The sequence below is a fragment of the Simochromis diagramma genome, unplaced genomic scaffold (assembly GCF_900408965.1).
Source record: "Simochromis diagramma unplaced genomic scaffold, fSimDia1.1 OVJJ01000646.1, whole genome shotgun sequence".
NCBI classification, from domain to species: domain Eukaryota; kingdom Metazoa; phylum Chordata; class Actinopteri; order Cichliformes; family Cichlidae; genus Simochromis; species Simochromis diagramma.
Genome location: NW_024387279.1, coordinates 7447094 through 7470798, shown reverse-complemented (window position 1 = coordinate 7470798; position 23705 = coordinate 7447094). Strand labels below are relative to the sequence as shown.

Genomic DNA, 23705 nt, shown 5'->3' with positions numbered 1-23705 from the left:
TCTCTGTGTGCAGCGCTTTGTGACTGTCTATGAAAAGCGCTTAATAAATAAACTTTACTTACTTACTTTACTTATGTCATAAATTTCGTTTTCATGGATGCCTGGATGTTAAACTCAATTGTTACACCTGGTAGAGCAGAACGCTGATCATTTTATTAAAGATGAAAGACTTTAGACAGTTTTTCAACTCTCAGTAATGCCATAGTGATCATTTGATATATGGACCTGCAGCGGAGTTTAGGTCCAGACACGGCTTGTGACGTCAGACTTAACGACCGGATAGGCAACGTGCGCGCAAAAAAACTGACATGTCTAATAAAAAGAAGCTAAAAAGAAACCTCATCGTGCGGTGGGTTTGTATCTGTGGTGCTTTTAAACATTAAGAACCAGAATATTTGGAAAACATTTTCAAAAAAAAAAAGAAGGAAGAAAGAAATAACAACATTAGAACAGGTCACACTTGTTTGAGCATTTATGGTCCTCCTTTCAACAGTCAAAATAAGAGATGTCGCAGTACCGAATAAAACAGATCAAAGATATATAACTCTGAAGGCCGAGCCTGGAAAATTTCTCTGGGCAAAAAAATGAGACGGATGAATCACACTTTAATAGTTCATATTGTACCAAGCTGTACGTAAGTGAAGCTCGACAGTCTGAGCCTTTTTTTTAAACAAATAACTACTCAGAATGAGTGAGGTGTGATATACATATTTATCTACTTCAAGTGTCAGACACTTTACAAAATGCTCACCTTCAGTTTCATGTGACATCCACAGCAAAAAGATGGGAGATATCTAGAAAAACAAAACATTCCCAAACGGCTTCGACTAGTGCAAATATCTTACATGAATTTTTAATATGTTGTTATGATCCTATTGCAATTCCTAATTAGAACTGCAAAATGACTCCCGCAAAACAGTCTTTGTGGTAGTGACTTGACCCACAAGAGCCGTTTAAATCTAATTTGCTATTTGCTAGTTATAAGCTGCTAACTCTCATGTACCCATCCAGACTGCCGCCAGTGTTTCCCGTATATGTTCAACAGGTCTGAACCGTGTCCAGCAACACTCTCAGCGCCGCCTCTAGTTCACATCTTACGCTCGTCCCAGAAAGCTTTGTTGAAATATATACTTTGAAATGCTTAATTGGAGTTTGAAATCAAACGTTTCTGATTAATCCAAACTGTTCATTATTGGAAAAAAAGAGTCGCCTTATTGTCCACTGGTACCCTGATTGTAGTCCATTGGTCTCAACAACCAGCATATTACATATGCTGTACACGTGGCTCCATGTTGCCAAGTGAACATAGTTTGTGATGAGTACGTTTGATCCCATTATTTTGTGATGGATATCTTGACAGCAGTCCTTTCCTTTCCCGCATCTTACAGTAAATACAATATGTGTGAGTCATCCATCCTTTCCACATGGAAAGCTTCATGTTTCCTCATGGCTCGGTGGCTCTCTTGCTATCGGGTGACCTAAAAAGAAAAAAAAGAGAGAGAAGAGAAGAGAATCAGGGTTGCAGAGACATCTAATCACATGAAGTGCTTCACAGTGGCTGAACAAATGTTTCTATTTGAAAGAGACAATCGGATGTCAGGGGTGAATATTTAAAGTCAAACAATTTCCTTTCTATTTCAGCCTCTGTGTCCTTTTCATTGGACCAAAAGAGCTTGTTGGCAGTCTAGCCGGTGGTCTGATTGCAAGAACCAACAGTGTCTCAACTGGTTAAGCTGAATTTCACATGTCTTGGAGCTGCAATGGTTTGTTTACACTTGAACAGAGAGCTGAAGGAGTGTAATTGCAGATGTAAAGAACTTGTTTCCCAGCAAACCCAGTGCGGTGTGTGTTTATGCTGTATAATGACCAGATATGTTCATGCATAAAATATTAATTCTGCTTGTTCCACTCCTGCAAATAAAACTACATTAAGTAAGAATGAAAATACAGATCTCATGGTGTGGTGTTTTTGCTGTTTCTTGTTAAATGATGATGCCTCAGTCAGGCAATCTATGCATCTTTCTACAACACACCTACGCCGTGTGGGAGTGAAAGAAAGATTGACATATACTGATCATCATGGTGAATAATATGCTGAGGTGGTACAAGGAGGTCAGAGGAAGAAAGAGAGACCCAGTGTAAAGAGCAGAGCTGCAGAGAAAGTAAGAGAGCAAGGCCGTGTGAGCAGTTGCCAAGGAATCGATGTCTCATTGCAACTATCTATAGTGACATCTGCCACCAAGTCTCCAAGTAACTGCTCGCCAGTCCCAAAGCACCTTGCAAATTCACAATTAATGTCCACTGATGCAGTTAGCTTAAAGGCCTCATCAGACAAGGTAGGAGGGACAAAAAGGAGAGGAAGGGAGTGAAGAAGAAGAGAGACGGCAACGTGCAACAAAACAGGGATAATTGCACCTATCAGTCCCAGAGTTGGTGTTAGGCCCAGGGTCATTAATTCCACTGCCTGTGACTGAGCTCGGCAGTGCCTCTGTTCCTCAGTCTACCCCACTCACCAATTTAATTACGACTCTTAATTGTGAAGCCTCTGTGGAAGGCCCCAGCCATAATGCATTCTAATGAATGCGACAGATGTTGTTCTGTTATGCCATCTCTTGAGCAATTAGTCTTATGGCGCCTGCGCTGCTTTCCCGTCCAACTGTTTCTCTTTTTATATTTCACCTGTAAATAAACACCTGCTCCATCCCACGGCACGCACTCTGGCGCATGCACGCACACTGCCCGGTCGTCAGACCCACAAATTAACTTTCACACTTCAGCAAATTACAAAGGGCCATGAAGGGCCCTCATTTAAATCAATTTATCTCATATGAATAGCATCAGTTTACTCGACATCACATGGCGGTTGTGTGGGGTAGACTGTACAGAGGTCTCGGGTTTACTGTGACGGTTGTTTTTGTTTTTTGTTCTTTTTGATTCGTCTTACCTGAAGAGATACGGCTACAGGAGCTCCACAAACAATCACCTGGAGGCTTGCCTGTTGATTAGCGCTGTATTTTCTTTGTAATTTATAATGATCTCTGAAATAAGTGATTAAATTAGACTGCGGTCTTCTGTGGGCATTTTGAAGATCCAAACAATCTCTGTTTACAAGATCAACTTTAATTTGCTTGGGAAGCCCTTCTGAGTTCTTTCTTTTCATATACTGGCGTATACAATACGAACACTAGCAAGAGTCATCAAGTTGAAAGTTTGTTTACCCAACACTAATTAAAGCAAGATGTTTCACAGACAAAAGAAATCAATTGAATTGAAGATCAAGGTCATATCTATCTACATCAAATGTTAGTTAGGTTGGTAATACATGCATTTTTTTGTATTTTATTTTATTTTTTTGGACATCACATGATTCTCGTGGGACTTTTTGATGTGAGCACTGATAATTTTACACGCTTTGTTGTAGCACGCTGATGAAAAGATTTCAAAGGCTACGCTATAATTAGAGTTACACACTGCACGTAGGTCACGGTGCAGAAGCGCAAAAAACACAGGTAAGAAATCCATGAAAAGGAGAAGCGTTGATCAGTGATTTCACATCAGAGAGAGAAAGAGAGCAGGCAGGTGTAGACAAACAGACAAATGCATTCTTCTTACTTTGGTGGTTTTGACTTTGTTGCCAGTGCTGCAGGACCAACCGGTCAGGTCAGGAAGGACCTTACACTCCTCCCCATCCATACATGGCTGCATTTGACACCACCACTTCTGGGCTACAATGGACGCTGGAGTTGTGAGCGGATGTTCAGAGAGAAAATTAAAGACGGAGGGTTAGTAAATGGATTATATGACATGAAGAGCAAAAGGCTAGAATAAGGCAAATTTACAACACCAACGTGACCAGCACACCATGCAATAATTAACACTGATCACTGGAAACCACCAGAACCATGGACAGCACACTGTGAATAAAGATTACTGGGTTTTTTGTATTCATAAGTAGAATGAGAAGAGTTGAGAAGTTCCCTCCTGCAACACTGCTGATGTTCACTTGCTTGTGTTTTTTTGGGGGGTTTTTGCTTCTTGTGCAGATGTGTGAATTTGCATGAGGAGCTGACAGTCACTTCCTGTAATTCAAATGAAATTTCTTCTTATCATTTAATTGCCTTTTGTTACATGCAAAATCAGCAAAACACATTAAGTGAATGGAACCAGCATTATTCATATTGCATAAGACCAAGGGAAAAATAGGATTATGAAGAAGAAATTCTATCAATAAAAAAAGGCTCATTTATTTAAGACAACATGCTGATTCTGAAGTGCTGTATGATTTTTGCAGCGCAAAAAGAGCTCTTTGTACTAAAGCAAACAATTAGAAGCTGTGTTTTATTTACCGACTGCAACAACTTTTATTTTGTTCAAACTAAGAAAAACTTGGACGGCAGGATATGCATGCAGGATCACAAAAACAAAACACTTGTAGAGATTTTATATTTGTTCTAATCGTATTAAACGAAATAATTCTAATTATTATAATTACCTAAGTTTTGATTAATGGCAGCATCCAGTCAAGGACATATTTGAACCAAATCTAATAACTCAAATCATCCCAGCATGATGATGTTTCAGAGAGCTGCCGCTTTGACAGAACTGCTGTGGCATTGGGTTCTTTGTTAGCAACTCCTGGATCTGTTAAAAAGCTGTTTTTCTGTGTTTCAGTGAACAAAGCTTGATGCACCCTTCTTCTCTTATTGTAGTCTCGGATGAAAACAGATCACGTTAAGGTAAAACACTTTCCCACCGTCATTCCAGCCATGGTTTGACACTTTTATATGTAGAATAACGGTATGACATCTGACATATTCACTTAGTTCCAGTGCCATGGTTCATATTAATGCAATACTATCTCATGTGGGTGAACAATGAGGTAACATGGTCAATGCCGCACATTCGCTCATATTTGACTGCACATCTATACAGAATCTATGTTTTTGTGAATGTCATGTTATTATAGTTTTTCAAGCATGTCCTCACATGACTGAAAATGTACCTGACTTGGTAAATATGGTCTTGAGCTACTGGATCCTGTTGCACAGGTAGGAAAGTGGATGCAGTCTGGGCTGAGCTATAGTTTATCCGGTATTAAAAGCTAAAGTTTCCTCCATCTTAGCAGCTGGCACTCAAATCTCACAGATCATTTGACCCCACCTTCTAGACAAGAGACAGAATAAGAGAGAATAACTCAGTCCCCGCTCTCCTAACTCATCATCTGTCCATCCTTTAGTCTCAAAGGTGAATGCAGAAAGAAAAAAAGAATCCCATCTCCCCAACTTCATCATCATTAAGCTGCTGGACTGATGGTGTTTAGAAAGAATTTTTTTTCATATCTGCTGTTTCCAACAAATGAATGAGATAAGCTGGTATTGTGAGGAAAATTGACTTTCAACTGCATAATGCAAAAGAACATGGGCCAATTCTCTCAAGCATTCTGGGAGAAGAAAACAGTGCCACTAAGAGAAAGAGGGAGAGGAGGGCGGGAGGGAGGGAGACAAGACTAAATAATAGCTGTTCACCAAGAAAACATCTTTGTAGTGAGGAAATGAGCAGTGAGAGGAACTCGGGGAGGCAGAGTGAAGGGTGCAAAGGAAAGAGGCCGTTTGAGGATGACTATCACTGAGTGTAGTGGTGAAAGGAGCAGATTAAACAAAGAAAACACAGGAAGAGGAGAGTAGCAAATTGAGGCGGAGTGGAAATTGGCGAGAAGCAGAAAGCTAACTTGAAGCTGCCCAGTCAACACAAAAAAACCTCTCGCTGCTATGATGAGGCGTAATGTTGAACACACTGTTATGATACATGAGCTCAGTGGCAGTAAGCGGTTCTAAAAACCAATGGCTGTGTAATGATTGTTAATGTGGCCATTACAGTGTCAACGACAGTGCTTTGTACTGCTAGAGTGTTATATAGAGCTACTAGGCATGGCCTTTGAGTGCTATTATGGAGTTAGTGTTTATTGCACCTTATCTCATGCTATTACTAGGAGGGTGGGGCATGACACATAAGAACCTGCCTGTCAAGTGAGAAAATGGACACGAGTTTGTACGTGGCCTGTGATGTCATGGATAATTCAAGTACTGGACGGCATTCAGACAGAGATCTCAACAGGTCAATGGTAAAAAGATTACAGCAATACTGTGCACCAGTTAGTTCTGAAATTATCTCCACTGGAGCCGTATTTTTCCTCGCTGTACTGATGGAGGAAGTTTAGAGGCCAGTAGGAAGCTTTTCAGGTGCGCAACGGTTTGAATGACTGAAATTCAATATTTACATTTAGAAGATTTAGATAGTCATCTTGAATAGTTCACTAATCCACCTATATTAACACTACTGACCCTCGTGAGCCTCTACAGTAAATATGAAACCACAGACAGCCTCCAGCTAGTTTAACTTAGCACATAGACCAGAAACCGGCTTAAATAGCGACCTGTCCAAAAATAATCAACTTCATTCACTATCACTATCAAAACTCTTAAACTGCATGGCATATACATATGCCTTTTATGTACAAAAACAAACAAAAAAGAGCATATAAGCAATACATGATGGATTTATGGAAGACTGTGTGCTGTCTTAGCGCTCAGTCACACAGGCCTAGAGACCCGTCGGCTAGCATCTGGCAACCACCAGGAAAAATGTGCATTCCCCTGGTTGTCAATAGTAAATGATGGCTGCTGGCAGTCACTTTGAAATCAAATGCTAAAGCCCCACACAGTTGTCAGTGACCCGCCCTGGTAGCTACTGGTCATCAGAAAAAAAGGAAAAATTCAGTTGCTGGAGGTTGTTGGCATTTGCTAACCTGAAATTGGTCACATGAACTGGTGAAAGAGGTGTATATGGTGCTGAACTGAAAAGTTCCTTGGAACTGCTATTGTCACCCAGTAGTTTGCATGGGAGACGCCAACTTGTCTGCAGACACAAACTACTCACCAAGCAGTGGAGAATGTTTTCCTTCGAAGAAAATCTGTGCCTTTTGGGATGTGTTGGTTGCAGCAATAAGGACAACTTTTACTTTGAAGACAAATGGTCTCCGTTTCCAGTTTGCATCACACTGTTTCATTTTAGCTCAGAGAGGAATTGGCAAGTGTTCACAGACAAGTTAGTGTATTCCATGCAAGCTACAGACAACAAAGGTGGGAATCTGCTGCCATCCAAAGCATTTGCAACAGGCCTTTCAGTGCAGCATCATGTACATCTTTGTGATCCATTTCATGCTAGTGACTGGCAGGAAAACCCGAAGAAATGATCCACAACTAGTCAGGAGGTGCACATTTTCCCCCTCATGATCAGCGGCTGCCAGATGGTCGCCAACAGGTCTCTCGGCCTGTGTGACTGAGGCCTGAGACATAGCGAGCACATAAGGGTATCAGGAAGGACATCTGTGGCAAAATTCTGCGCCTGAGCAATAGGCAGATCCAGCCGATGTGGTGGCTCCACAGGAAATAAGGGAGCAACATTAAGTACCTACTGCTTGCTGCTTCATACCACATGACTCGTGACTCATGTAACAGTTGTTCTTTGGTCTCAGTTAAAGTCTCTCGTACAAAACAAAACAAAGTGGAAAAACAATCATCAGCTGAGTTGCTTTTAAAATTATTAAGCTAAAGTGACAATGACGACTTTCCACTGTGTCTCCACAGTCTTGCCTGTAATTTTTTCACAATAATGTTCAACAAGTACCAGTGAAAATGAATCACTGCCAAGTTCGTCAAACAGAAAGACATTTTTTCAGGGAAAAATGCATTTAACACATGAACTCCCCCTTAGCTCTACGTACTCTAATTGCATCAGTCTCATTAAGACTCTACATTTATATTCACAAAAGGTGCCCATGCTAATTAAAAAAAGGTTTGCAGCTCAGGCATACATTTCATCACAGTTACTCGCAGTCGTTATAGAAGCTGCACTCAGAATGCCTTTTAAGTTCTCCTGCAAACTTTCAGCATGGGATCAGCTGAGGGCAAACGTCTAGACAGGGCTTTGTTTAAGGTGCAGGTGATTAGGCAACAGAAGGGACTGGAGCTACAGTATGTTATTCCCCTGCCTCTCATTGAGTCTCCTGGGTTGTCTAAATAAGGTCTGCGGATGTTTTATGCTACGAGGGTGCCTACAGCTTTTGCTCGCCTGCTACTGATCACAACATGTCAATCTAGCACACACCTGGTAAATGTCACTCAGCATTCTGCCAGCTGCAGCTTCACTTTTTTCATTTTTGTGTGTGCAAACAAGCATGTCAGCCGTATGAGCATTCATCCCAGCACCGCCTCTGTTCATGCCTTCTCTGCCACTGCTTGCATTGATATTGTAATGTTTGTGACATCAAGTGGACAAAGTTGAAATTGCAGGTCTCCTTCTCCACTGCATGAAAGCAAAAAGATATTTTGTTCGCATCCCTGTGGCACAACGTTGCTCAGTTATTGTATGCAATGCCTTGATTCTTGCCAATTAGCACTTCAAGAATGCATGCTGTGCTCCAGCTTAGCAGGTGAATTAACAAGCGTTGACTGAAAAAAAACAAAAAAACACCACCTCCATTCACCTCGATGCCAAAAATATAAACCTGATTTCTAACACTGCTTTAATTTCTGATTTTTACCAGGTCAACACAATCGAACTCTCAAAAGACAAAAAAAACTGTTATGCATAATCTAAATCATTTCTCTTTCTTTTCCTCGCCACCTCCTCCAGTTTGGGGGACACCAGGCATTCATATGCTAAATGAGAGACACAACCTCAGCAGCATATCCTGGGTCTACCCTGGGGCCTCCCCACAGTTAGACATGCCCAAAACACCTCACCAAGAGGCACTCAGGCAGCATGCTGGTCAGATGCCCAAATGCCTAAACTGGCTGCTTTGAATGTAGCACCTCTACTCAGGGCCTACCCTCTAAGGGTGAGATATGGTAATGAATATAGTTTAGCTATATTATAGTACATTATTCATTATTCTCATGACCTTTACTTTTATGATGTACCACAGTAAAAAATGTACATTTTCATCCATACAGCTTTTTTTTTGATGGATTGAGCCTTTCCCACCTCGTCCTCAGTTCATCAGTGGGCAAAAAATGTATCTGTCACACTGAATCCAAAAAAGTCACCAAGTTCAAAGGGACTTCCCTGACTCCTAACCTTTTCATCTAAAGTAACCAATTAGCCTCTGATATAACAAAACTAATTTAATGACTACCTATCCAATTGTGTAACTATGCTGTAGCCTGTTTGATGTTAGCCAGGACATCCTATCACACTGTGCGCACAGCATGTGTCTGTGGGAGTGTATCCCCATTAATACTTTACAAAGGCACTGCTTGAACTCACACGATGGAGCAGCTGAATATATACACTACAGCAGAGGAGGGTTTCTTTGTGTCTGTGTCTGGGTGCTTACACATTTATATGTGCGCACATGTCTGTTGAGCACTATAGATGTAATGTGGTTTTCATGTGTCCATCTATACAGTCCCAAATGTGCAGTAAGTGTAAGCTATAATGCACAATCAGAGCATTCCTGTGCCCTTGCTCCGAGGTCATCACTATTTAAAGGGAATATGATGCACCTCCATGTACTCAAACCCATACACACCCATAGGCAGTTTGGAGGTGGACCCAGATATATGAATGCTCCCAGGCTTTGTAACAGTTCCACTCAGTGATCCTGAAGTGCAGAAGCAGTTGGAGAGCGGCATCCATCTCTTTCTACAATGATTTACTAACACACTTTATCTCCATTGCCCCAGCTCGCACATCCATGCCAGCACACCCAGGTATGTGGACAAAAAACAAGAAGAAGAAGCAAAAAAGTGAAAAACACATCGGTATAACTGTCAGACAAAGACTGCACGCGGTTTATGGTTATGCACATACACCAGAACAGATTGGCAAAATTTCAAAAGCATGACATTAAGGAGCAGATATTATTGTAAACAACAGCAGGTTGATGTGTGCTGAAACACTTAACTAAATTTCTTGGCCCAGCAATGAAACACAGTTTGGCTGTCACCATATCACACAGCGAGCAAAATTCACTCAGCCACCGTTTTTATCAGGTCGCCGTGCTCTCGTTCGTTCCCCACCGCCAAACACACTTTAATGACAGTGACTGTGAAAAGATTTAAAGTCATTTTGTCTGGTACCCAAAAAAATCACCGTAAAAAACATGCAGTTCACTTTCTGAGCAACTTTTTGCTTTTGCACTGAAGTGTACTCCAGAGAATGCAGATCAGATGGATGCAGGTGCTACTCTGATGATACAAGTGCAGAGGTTTGTTTATTTATTATGACATATTGTTAAAATTGCTGCTTACATCAATAAATTCACACTGTGTGATAGTGTTCACAATTGGGACCTTTACATCTAGTGAATCTGGTCAATCTTCAGGTTCAAGGTTCCTTTATTGGCACCTCTAGGCATATTTGTTTTGCAGTTAAAAGAGCAGACAACCCTTCTACCAGACATCAAACACAGACCCTGGACAATATTCACAAACACATGGTGAGAAAAATAAAAGAGAGAAAAGAGAGAGGGCTCCAGGCTTCACTAAAACCCCAACTGCAAACCTTCAGACTAATAAATACAATAAAAAAAAGGCCAAGAAGCTAAAAACAATATCATAATAAATCACAAATTAAAAATGAATGGAACCGATATTACTTATTCAGATAAAGAATAGGGACAAAGAATGGGACAAAGCTGTTTCTTTACAGCTTTGTCCTGCATTTAGGGACTGCTAACCTCGTCAAATAAGGGGTGGCCGTCAGCATTTACGATGGAGCTGGTCATCCTCTGCAGCTGTCTGGTATAAAGAGGCTCTGGGCTAAGCTGCTGTTACTGTTCACAATTTGCAACAGTTTGTTCCTGTCCTTCAAAGATAGATTAGCATACCGTTTTCCATAACATAACTCTGCTACTGCACTTGTTTTCTTGACATCGACCTGTGTTTTGTTTGTTTTTTGGATATATAAATATAAAATATATGTGATCCACTCAGAAGTGGACAGGGTGCATTTCTCCTACAGCGTTAGCCCGAAAACTGCTTCACCGCTTGACTTCTATTTTTTTTCCAGTTAACAATTCTACCTCTGCAAACTCTTCACGCGCAGATTTAGACTTTTCCAAATGACCTTACTTTTTGCAGGACAAACCCTTTATTCTCACACGCCACCAGCGCTAATTCCAACAGAGAAGAAAAAGAAAAGAAGCCAATACAGAAGTGGGTTTCAGGGTCTTTGTGATGAATAGAGTTCACTTGAAAAAGCGTATCCCACCATGCAGTGCAGCAGCCCAGTAATGGGACCTCTCACCATTAACTCCTCTTTCAGCCAGCATCAATAATGTAACTCCATTTACACTATGGCTTTTCTACAAAGGCTACCTGCTGAGAGGGGGTTGTCTCTTTCCATCAGTGCTACAGCCAAAAAAAAGGGGAGAGAGAAAAGCACGCGTGGATGTGTGCGCGCACTGAGGTGTGTTTGTGTGCGTAAGAAAACCCTGGATGAGGTGAGATCTTTTGGAACTGTGAACTCAGAGGTCAAGCCTGACTCATGAGATAAGTGCTGCTGAGCACTGGATTTGGAAGTGAGAGGAGGTGAGAGTCCGAGGTGAGATCTGAATAGAAAATTAGAAAGCCTCGTGACCGGTGTGACGGCAGAACCGCACAGTCTGTGCGTGCGTGTGAGTCGAAAAAAGTGATTAAGACCATCAAAAAGAATCCATCACTAACTCTCAATCACACGCAGAGTGCATTAGGTTCTCATTAGTGTCACTCCTCCTTTTAGCAAACGAGACCACGTCTTTGAAGTAAACAAATAAAAGCAAGGAATCAGTGCAGTGCCTGCTCTGAAGGGTTAGCAAAGTTTCACGTGATTCCTTGTTTATCCTGGCTTTCATTACAAAGCCAATCATCTTTGCTATGGTTGCCTGGTTTTATCATTATCAAGCAATAGTTCCCATCTTGGAACTCATCAAAGAGGTTAAAAAACAAATCTACTTTTTTATTGGGTGAAAATGGTGCTGAAATGAACCAGCAGGTATGCTTGTTACTAAAGTTATTTCAATGGGGAAAGCACCGTCTACTGGTCACGCGCAGCAATAGCAACTCAGTGCCTGGAGGTTGGCACAGACTGGCAGTGTGTGCACAGCCCTGACTAGTAAAGGTGGAAAGCGTGCGGGCATTTGCAAAGTCAGATAAAACGAAGACTCAAATGAAAATGGGAAGTTGTATTAAAGCCGATTGTATGTAGCAATAGCACAGCTGTAGGATTGGGAACCAAGTGTCAAAAATAATGTGCATTTTAATGAGAAGTTGCTATTTGCCAAACTAAATGACTGTGAGTAGTTCTTGTTTGTGTGCTGCACTGTCTGTCAATAGACGTCAACAAACAGCGAGCCGGGGTGAATGAGATTTGTTTTGGCTCGTTTTTTACCCTTCTTGATAATTACCATATCATTCATTTACAGCATTAGAGTGATAATGGGGCTAATACGCTATTTTTCATGGAAAATAAACCAAACGCTGTGAAATCTGATCTAGCTCCAAATCTGAAACAGAAAAAAAGAGACATCACTTCAAGTTTGTCCCACAGATCTCACATCAAAGACTCTATTTGTGTAGATTCATTACTTATTTGTTTGCAAGTGTGGAATCAGCTTCCAGTCCCCTTCCCGAGGTGACGTTAACAGTATGAATAACCCTCATGCTTTGGAGAGGTAGTGTCGCCGCTCACGTATTAAACAACTGTGTATTTTCTTCTGGTAGGGGGCTAATACAGTGCGATTGGATGAGGTTGGCTGACACAGTGTGTGTGTGTCTGATCTCAGCGGAGCGTCTGCGGATGATAGGGGTCAGTGACACTGCTTGTTTCTTGCTGGGCAGCAGCTCTCGATGCGGACAAACGGGTGCAACAGAGGTCTATGAAAACGACCCTCAGCTTTCGTCTGTCCATCTTTGCTACTAGCCGCACGCACACACACACCCACACACTCAGCATGTATAAACAGACACATTTGTGTATCTGAGCGAAAGTCTGTGGATGATTAATTAGCTTGAGGATATTTTTGTTGTTGTCGTTTTTAAGAATCCAACATTTTTATTTAACTGTTGACTTGAAAATCATAACCAACATAAGGGTTTGATGTCATGCTTTTATTTGTTTATAAAAACTTTCCTCTCGCTAATCACCCAAATGTTCTGTCTGAACCCATAAAAACATGCAAAGAAAATACTTTCTCTATCACCATCTGTCAAATACTCGCGCGGCCTGACTGGATATGAAACGTTAAGCTGTCCCATATACCAGCATTCCTTTAAAACCGCAGCTTAAGTATCCAATCTGATGTCATATTTTTGATTCTCCTTTCATATGGCATGGGGGAATTAGCAAGGCAAGGAGAAACATTACCGGCATTAGTGGCTTTAACTTTTCATGTTATCTCCTTGGGATGCAATGAACCCCAAACCGCTGGTGAAAGAGGACTGAGATACATCCAGGTTTACTTTAACACATTAAAAATCCTATTACTTAAGACCCACTTAAAGGTGCTTTACATTCATTTTCCAGTAAACATCCTATCTTAATTTAAGTAAAGACAATGGTGTGAATTCACTCTCAATCTCACTCCTTCTATTATAGGGAAATAAACTGAAAATACATTTTCAATCCAGCAGCAGTGTGCCATTAAAAAAAAGTCATTTTCAGACAGAATCCAACCTGGCAGCAAATTTAAACTCATCTATTTACATTTCTAATATCTCCAAAATGAATCTAGTAATGATTTGTTTTAGGTGAGAAGTTTCATGTAGAAACTTTAATGATGCAAGATAATTAAAACCATTTTTAGCCTTCGTGACCCCGCCGGATTCAGCAGCGTGTCAATTATTACAAAAACATGTTGTGCAGCGAAGCACTGTCCAAACCTGCAAAATCTTCATTTGGAATTCCAGTCACGCTCGCAAAGGTTTCCAACAGATACCAAAAAGATCTGGCAGAAATGGAGAGACTCTGCTGCAGTGTTGTGGGGGAGATGTCTGCAATATGATGCACAAAACACAGAAACCGAAAGCACACCCTACTTGTTTATGTGTTTCACAAAGCAACGATGCCCAACAAATTCAGGCCTGTGCGCTGTTAGAAGACGGGGCTGATTTTCAGCCCAAACATCCACTCAGGCTGTTGGTCGGTGATCAGCTCCACTAGAATCACTAATTCTACTTCATTTCAAGAGATTCTCACATCGGGTTTTGTTTTGTATAAATGAGGAACCACTGGAAGAGACGCTTGGCCTGATATACACACTCACACTAACACTCACACGTAGTTTTACCTTCCACACAGGAGGGTCTGGCTCTGGTCGTGCCAGCGACCTGCCCCGGGAAACAGGAACACTTGACGGTTTGAGAGCGCTCCTCAATCTTATTCTTATTACAGCAGCGATGCACCGCCACCACCTCACATGTCCCCTGCTTCACTTGGTATGATGCTGTGAGAGAGAGAGAGAGAGAGAGAGAGAGAGAGAGAGAAAGAGAGAGAGAGAAAGAGAGAGAGAGGAGGAGGGGAAAAAAGGGTGGGGGGATTATTTGCTTGAAATTCATCGACTGTAAGGGAGATTTTGTTGGTGTTTTGGCATTTGTTGTTGAAAATAATCGAGTCGAAATTCAAACACATTTGCGCCGCAAATAACAATCAAATACGCGCCAGCTTTTCTGAGGATTAAACAGATCTGCTGAATAATTTACTTTTGTTTAAACTCCTCGATTTATTCCGGTCTCAGTCTTTGATTCATAAGTAAACACTTTTTAGTGATATTTTGCTTTTATTCTCAGCCCAGCGCCCTCATTAACTCTGTCACAGAGGCGACTCTTGTTCTCGTGATGGTGTGCATGGAGGGAAATTAAAAAAAGCAAACAGCATATGAAAAAATAATCATTTCTTTTTGACTCCTTTCAGACAAAGCACTTGATCGTGTGCACTTTATTTAGTTAGAGGAAATCGCTGTCACGTTTGCATCCACATTTTTGTTTTTATCATTCCATCTCCATGCACGTCTGTCTGTGTGTTTGGTTCCTTGCATTTGTGTGTGCTTCTTAAAGTCATGATATATGTGAGGATAATTGTTTTTACCTGACACCTCCAACAAACCAGCCACCTCTAATGTCTCTTATTAGCTTCTCACTTCCCAGCAGGCATTGGTCTGGTTAATTATAAGACTCTCCGGACAGCAGACGAACCTGAGGGGTTGTAGCGCAAACCCAAAGCTTTCTGCACAGTGGCAAAATGTGGTACTATGTGTGTGAGTGTTTCAGTATTTTTTGTTGAATCCCTTCTGAACATCTTGCCACCTCACACATGATTTCTTTTCAGAGTCTTCAGGGACTAAAAGGTGACTGTATCTTCATTTTAGGAGTAAGCTCACGAGAGCAGCCATTTATACTTTAACTTGATCTGTCACATGTACAAGGCAGCAAGGATGACTTGTAAATTATGTTACATAGTAATGCATAGAAGTGTGTAATGCGCACTGTCTATGTTAATGTTACATTCCCCTCAGCACATGAATAAACCCATGAATCCCTTAGCAGAAAGGTTTTTGTGCCTACCTAAAGGAAAATGCGCCAACCAAAACTGTTGGGTACAATGTTTAGTGAATCTAAGCTTTGCTTATGGCTTCTGAATGGATTCCAGCTGCCTTATCTTCCCTCTCAAAGCTTGTTGTGCACTCTTGAGAGTCTCTGGCACCGTTTCCCGAGCACAGCAAACCCTGCTGGCGACATAACTACCTATAAGCCTCTTTACAGCCCTGGAAAAACCTTGGTTATACTGTACCATAAGCCCAGATTTCATTTATGTACGTGACTATACCCAGACTCCAAAACTTTTCATGGTAAGCTGAATGGGCTTTGCAGGCAGACACAAAAGTGTGCACAAGCACACACACTCATACAGCGCACACACTCAGCAGAGGGTTCCATTTCTGCAGGCCATGGCCCCTCTCATCCTTTCTGATTTAAAGTTTGTTTGTTCTCTTCTCCAGAGAGCCCCATCAATGATCCCTGGCTCTCTGAGGGCGCCCCTCCGCTATCATCCCTCCACTTTCATTTCCCTCACTCCTCTGTCTCGGGCTCTCCTGAGGCTGGAGCAGCTGCCGGATTACACCCGTGCACACGGCACATGCACTCACTGACACACGCAAACATATATATAGGCTCTGTGTAATGATAAAAATCAAGAAAAGATCAAACTCAGCACAAGTCAACTGGACAAGAACTACACATTAAGTCATAGTTACAACAGCAATAATCACAACTGAAGCTCAAAGTAACAGCGTAAAAATAAGAAAATCTAATTCAAGCACAATGAAGCTTGATTTTTTTTTAATCCCTTGTTTTATAGCCTGTACAAAATAAATAAGAAATTATTCTGCTGCTGTTGCAGAACTGGAACTGAGTAAGACTGCTCAATCTGCTGGCCTTATCTCAGGAAAAAGGCAGCTTGTTAGCACGAGAGAGGAAAGAGAGGAAGAGAGTCAAGCAGGAGGAGGGAAAGCAGTGTCACAGGCAGCAGAGAGAACAAAGAGCAGCTCGCCTTCCGCTGGCATAATGAGGTCAGGAGGTACACTGGCCTTCTCTCTTTATTGCCTATATCAGGACTGGGCAGAAGATGTTTACGTTTGAAAACTTTAAAGCTTTGAGGGTATGTTTGAGCAGTGGATGATAAACCCATCCTAGCTTCATTTATGCACATTCTTTTTGTCTGTCCGTGGCACGTACCCTAATTAAAATCTCAACGAAGTGTAAATGGATGCAAATGAGGCAAATTCAGGCTGATGTAAGGTATGAGAACAGCCCACATCCTTCTCTTAATGTGATTTCCATTATTTAAGGAAGACAGGAGACAGAAAGCCTCTGCTGGGTTTTCTTAGAATATACATATGCAGCTTAATGAAGAAGAAGAAGAAAAAGAGACCAAGGTGCTCTTCAAGTAAATGCTTTAAGAGGCTTTCTTTCATAGACAGTTTAAAGGACACTCTAAACAACTTCAGAGTATTTTAGATGTTGCCACTGTCGCGTTCATCGAGGAGCAACACAACACACTGCATACCGAAACATATCTTTGCTTAGACTGCCTGTGGTTTGTTCATGTGAAACTCACAAAATCTATGGTGACATTATGTGGCTAATATTTAAAAATAAAAAATAAAAAAAATAAAATACAGTTTTTATATAATGGTGAAGGGATTTGCTTCAGTAGGAGCAAAAACTGAAAAACTGTCCAGTGTTTATGTGTAAAATAGCCTTTAAATATCCATTGAACTGTAAGTAAAGTAAAAAGAATGCAATGAGCAGAAGAAAAAAAAATCTTTGTTATTTTCCTTGAATCAGTGAGAAACTACCTGCCCTTATATTGTCTTTGTTTAGTGGTTGATGAGCTGCTGGTTTTGTGTTTAATAATTTAATTTTTTTTTTTTGGGGGGGGGGGGGGGATTACTTGACTCTAACTAGGAGGAAAGGGTTAAAATAATAAACTAATTTCTGGAAAATATTATACAAGATGAGCTGATTCACTGATAAGTTTGTAAGCATGTATGGTAGCCGGCAGTTAGATCTGGCTGTGGTTCTACCATTCAGCATAAAAATGCTTCAGTCAGTAAAAGGTTTGGGAGCCATACAGCAGGCAAGTAGTACAATCCACTAATCAGAAAGCAGTTCAATCCCTGGCTCCTGCAGTCTGTATGTGAAGTGCTCTAGGTCACGACACTGAACTTTAGCACCTCTAATGAATCAATAAGTGGGGTCGTAGGAAAAGGTTCTATCAAAAAAATCTTTTTTAAACGGATGCATCCTTTTGGTGCTCTGAGTGGTCAATAGGACTAGAAAAGTGCTATATAAATCCATCAAAACTGTGCTGGAGGAATCAACTCATCGCCCACTCTTGTTGCCCAGAAACAAGAAAGTAAAGCTTTTATTTGGTATCATTGCAAACACTCTCATTTTCACTCTCTCATAGTGTAATGTTAATCATACAGTGTTCCTATATAGTCTTTGTGGTGAGTAATATAACTAAATGAGGACTGAGCATTTCACTTGGAGTGTTTATGTGCATGTGTGTGCACAGTAAGTGTGATGGTGTGGTTTAATGTGTTGATTTGGATTCAGTTTGGTGGGATTTGGGTAAAATAAAACGTTTGCTTTTTATAGACGCGAATGCAATTTTCATGCACAATGGGTCTAATCCAACCAGCGGACTGCAGCAACATGTCAAAAGAAGCCCAGTTCAACCAGAAAACAACAGGCTTGCAACCCTAGTGACAGTGAGTTTATGAGCATATGCACACGCAGTCTCTGGGTCTGAAAGGTGAGGCAGGTGCTGGTGCTTTAATCAGAATCAGAATACTTTATCAATCCCACAAGATATTACGTGATCATAGTTGCTCCAAGACAGTAATAACAGTAACAAAGTAAACAAAATTAAATAATACAACATATTAGAAAGCTGCAAAATAGTCCGTTTGGGCTACTTCACTGCTGGCAAATACTGACTGTGTATAAATGATGTCAACCGCCAAAATTCTAGACTACTGCATTTTGAAGATACGATGTTAATATGGTTAACATGTTAGCTTCAAAATGCAGTGTTAATTTTGTTGACTAATAATTTTCTCCATAGTTTTCATCAATGACCTCTTTTCCTGACGAAAACAAGACGATACCGAAACAAAAAACTAATAACTAAACTACTAGACAATATCCAATCAGAACTAATTAAGTTGTGTAAAAAGGCAGGACAAGTTTGGAAGTGAGCCAGTCAGAATTAATCTCCTTGTGCAATAAGATTAGATGCGCACACTTTGATCTCCACAGTGGGAGTTCCAATGCTCCCCGTTTCTCATAAAAACGTGACAAAATGTCAGCGATTGGGACGAAAGAAGAGTAGACACATGGACAGATTTAACATTTGATGTCAAGGAAAATATGTATAGCATACTTCAGATTTACTCCACTGTATTGCATGATATTTAGGATTTGCCTCAATAATGACTAAAACTATAGATGAAAATTTGCTGTCAAAATCAACACTGATTTTGTGTTAACCATATTTAGATCAGAGGGTGAAGTGAGAAGTTATCAAACTGCACAGATTCATGTATCTGCTAATTAGCATTTTATTTATCTTTAGTTATCTTAATTAGCGTTAAGTAACAAACTAATAAAATACTAGAATTTGATGCACCAAGACTGAAGCACAAGTTTTTTGGATGGTTTGGCAGATACTTCCATTAAAAATGCCCCAGATGGTACGAAACATGATGAAGAGGATCAGAATAGTAAGTGGGATTAGTGAAGCCTAAACAGGCTTGTGTTGGCACACCTGTCAGTCAAAATCTGCATTTGAGTCATCTGAGCACAGTCAATATGCTCAAAACCAGTGTTTAGTTTTCTGCTTCTGAACGCTATCAATTTGAGCCCTTTAATAAACCCCCACGGACTGCCATTTGGCCTTTTTCTACCTTTAAAACCCGGAGAGCAGCCAAATGGCTTTTAGCTAGGCTTTAGCTTCAGCCAAGTGGAAGCTAAATTGGCTAGTCATTCATATGTAAATTAGGTTGTTACCTTGGAATTCTGGAGGGAGGGGAGTGGGGGGGTGTGATTGAGGGCGTGGGGGAGCTGCTAAAAGCTGTGCACTTCCTTTTGTGTTTCATCTTGATGCATTCTCAATCATCCAGGGAAATAAATCTCCAAAAGTCACCAACTTGGAGTGTTTCAGTTTGCCATCTTAGGGAGAAATCAACACACATGGGTGTATGTCCTTTGTTGCTGAGATTTATTGATAAAAACAGTACAAAAAACCAACCATTTGTACACATATTTACAAATAATAATAAAAAGTGAGTGAGTACAATTCAACATTTTCAGCAATCACTCACAATCCTGGCACTGCCATGGTATCTGTAGTCTGCATTTACCACATGTGTATCTTTTGCAGTGAACACATCGCACAGTGGCATGATTGTTCTTGCAGTTGTGTTTGACCTGACACATGGCTCTTTTTCCAGGGCTAGGTGTGGAGGGTTGTGTCCAAAGCAACTGTTCTTTTCTTGCCTTCTTCGCAGCTACATGAGAGTGAGCCAACTCTGTTGCAAGCGCCACCAGGAAGTCCACCCGTCTTTCCTTCGTCCCGGTGCATGCTTGATACAGCACATGTGCATTCAGTGCTGCCATGTCAATCATGTTATAAAACACGGCGACTGGCCAGCGCCGTGTTCCTTTGCGGACAGTGTACTCCCGAACCATCTGGTCCATCACATCCACACCACACTTTGTTTTGTTGTAAAGGGAGACAGTGTTTGGCTTCCTTTTGGTGGTGTTATCAGTCTGAACCACGCTGTGCATGCTGCTAAGCATATAGACTGTCTTCTTCCGTTTGGCCGCATACGCCGTCAGCGTGGCAGCAGAGGTTGAAAACACCTAAGAAATAAGATAAATTGTTATTGTTAATTTCCCTGCGAATCCTGTTGACTGTGCCGAGGATGGTGGTTTTCCGTCTAAGAAGTTTTTGCGCAAGTGAAAGCGATGTGAAAAAATTGTCCGTGGTAACATTTCTGCCCTTGTCTAGGAATGGTTCCATCAGCCTCATTACTACATTTTCAGAAAGTCTCTCCCCAGTGGGACGATTGGGGTCCTTGCCAAGATATGGGAAGACATTGCAAATGTACTTGGATTTTAGGTCGCAAGCCACCCAAAACTTGATCCCAAACTTGTCAGGTTTACTTGCAATATACTGCAGGAAACAGCACCGAGTCTTTGATGGGAAAAGCTGTTCATCAACGGTGATATGTAGACCAGGGTTGTAGCACGTGATGCAGTTGGTGACAAATGATCCCCACACACTGGAGTGGGGACCTGTCTCCCTTTCACCCCAATAGAAGCGTACGCTGCAGATGGAGAGCCAACGGCTAAGGCCAGGAGAAGTATCTCGAGTCGCCTTCAGAGCTTCCTGTGTTTCATCACTCTTGACATGCTTCGTTTTAGTACTTCTGCAGTAGTTTTGTTTTCGCTACGGTGGCTCTGAGAGGCCAAACGGACTGCAACTTAAGAAAACACCAGCAATAAGAAAAATGCTGCAAAAGTGCTCAAAACACAACGGAAATAGGAAACAACTGATTTCCAAAAGTACAAGGGAAGTGTTTCTGGGGAGACTATAACCCGACGGACCAGTTGCAGGAACCAAAATATGCTAAGAATTGCGCTGGGAGACACTTAAAAGAAGTGGAGGATCTATCGGTTTTGTGAGGAAAGAAAAGATGAGAGGTAAGTGTGCTAGCCTAACTATTAGCCTAAAAGTCCGTCATCAGTATTATATGAATCATGAGATTAAAACACACATACCTGGCATATTTTGGTTCCTGCAACTGGTCCGTCGGGTTATTGTCTCCGCAGAAACACTTCTCTTGTGCTTTAGGAAATCTGTTTTTTCCTATTTCTGTTCTCGTTTTTCCTATTTCCGTTGTGTATTGTGTGTTTTTGCAGTGTTTTTCTTATTGCTAGTGTTTTCTTAAGTTGCAGTCCGTTTGGCCTCTCAGGGCCACTGTAGTTTTCTCACTCTGGAGAATGCAGCACAATACCATGAAAAAAATGACCCTACCAGTAATGTGATATACAGTGTTGGTCAAGTTACTTGAAAAAAGTAATCAGTAACTAATTACTGATTACTTCCCCAAAAAAGTAATCCCGTTACTTTACTGATGACTTATTTTCAAAAGTAATTAATTACTTAGTTACTTAGTTACTTTTTAAAAACACGATTTACAACCTGAAGAGGTGATAAAGCGATAGATCTTTCAGCCCAATTCTACTTTTTCTACATAATCCATCATACAAAATGTAATCAAATGGAAAAGTCTCTTTTTTTAACTTGTTTTATCAGTTTTAATCTTTTAACTTTATGCATCAAGCAAAAATTTAATTATATGCAACATTCTCTGACTTGAATAAATTAGTTTAACATTTAAACCTATTTTCTGCACATTCCTGCACATAAAATAAAATATTTTTTGTGTTTATACTCACTCTTTCAAATAGATGCAAGTAAAACACAGCAGAAAATAAATAAAGTCAAAGACTCAGCGGTCCTGTTGCTCTATTTTCACCTGTAAAGCAGGACTGGGGTAGGCGGAGGTTTACCCTGGTGCAGGTGTGCTGCAGCGGTCAGTGGAAGAATCCGCGAGTTTCTCTGTGAGTTTCCCATTACGTCGTTGCGCACTCGGTGCTTGCTTGGAAGTTTAGGGGTTTTTTTCACTGTAAAAAGAAGTTTTCTTCCCACGCACGATGGACGCTAATGTTTTTGTCACTTTTTATGGAATCAAACTCAAAGTAAGGTCAGTACTTCCACGCTTTAAACGCTGCACGCTCATACTCTCTCCCACAATCGATATATGATCCATTGTTGATCTGCACACAGCTGTTGTCACCAACGGCGCACTCGCTTACGTCACTGTCGTGAGACATTCTCGCAAAAAATCACGGTTTTAGTAACGCAGTAACGCAGCGTTCCTACGGGAAAGTAACGGTAATCTAATTACCGTTTTTGCAATAGTAATCCCTTACTTTACTCGTTACTTGAAAAAAGTAATCAGATTACAGTAACGCGTTACAAGTAACGCATTACTGCCCATCTCTGGTGATATATGATACAATTCCCATATACATTTATGTTGTCTACTTATGGTACTATTAAAAGTGAAATAGCTATTAAAGAATTGCATATTTTAGGGTATGGGTGGCAATTTGGCTTCCCATTAGGGGCGAGACCTAATGCCATATTTAAATTTTATTTAAAATGTAGCTCACATTTGGCCATTTCATGTACAGTTTCATCCACATAATGCTTCCACGTGTCACCAAAATCTTATTACAATATTTAATCTGGTTAGAGTTCAACAAAAAGTCTACCATACAGCCTGTTTTCACAAGGCTGAATCTGACCGCCACTCGTAGTGCGAGCTATTCAGTGAAACCAAATATAGTGCATCCTGATGTAAAAAGTAAAGTAAAATAATGAAACTTTAATTGTTTTATTCTTCTTTCATATATAAAAACCTAGTCTGTTTCACAGGACTCAAAGCGACAGCACAACAGTTGTGTAGGAAATCATGTAGTTCACCTGCACCCTACAGTCGAGCCTGCTGCTGTGAAACTAACTGCACAAAAAAAACTTATCGTGCTTTTAGAGCTTCATCACTTCATTTCTGTTCCCTTTGTTCCTCACCTATTGTTCCATATCACCGGTGGCATGTGGATATGTGCACAAATGTGTTTCTCTGCCTTCATTATCATCAAATTCTTTTGGTGCTGTCCTGTGTTGCCCAACTTGTTAGCTTGCATTTGCATGCTTTGAGTTTTACCACTAAAAGGAACATTTTCAGAGGATAATTTGAGAAGAAACAAAATAAAGTTGAACCAAAAAAAGGAGTCTGATCATCAGAACAGTAGCAGTAAGAGTATTAACAACTGAAGCTCAACTGTGAGCCCTCAGAGTTGAGCCCTTGCGCTTCCCATTCAGCCTCTGCTTCTCACCCTTTATCTGCTTAAAATTCATGTGGTGAACAGCCAGCTTCCAGCTATATATATACAATAACAGTGTATCTAATGTCATAGTGCTGCCTTTAAATCATTCTGTTATGGCCATCTTGGTTAAATAGAGCC

At 40.8% G+C, this 23705-nt stretch overlaps 1 protein-coding gene across 1 annotated transcript in view; it reads right to left on the bottom strand.

Moving 5' to 3' along the window:
- Positions 1 to 314: 314 nt before the first annotated feature.
- The window catches only part of tafa4b (TAFA chemokine like family member 4b), a 40236-nt gene continuing 16845 nt past the window's right edge, over positions 315 to 23705 (bottom strand). The window contains exons 4-6 of the mRNA XM_040003317.1: positions 14330 to 14485; positions 3613 to 3737; positions 315 to 1478 (exon numbers count right to left, since the gene is read on the bottom strand). Of these exons, the coding sequence (XP_039859251.1) occupies positions 1467 to 1478; positions 3613 to 3737; positions 14330 to 14485 (293 nt within the window). The 3' untranslated portion in view covers positions 315 to 1466. The remainder of the gene's footprint in view (positions 1479 to 3612; positions 3738 to 14329; positions 14486 to 23705) is intronic.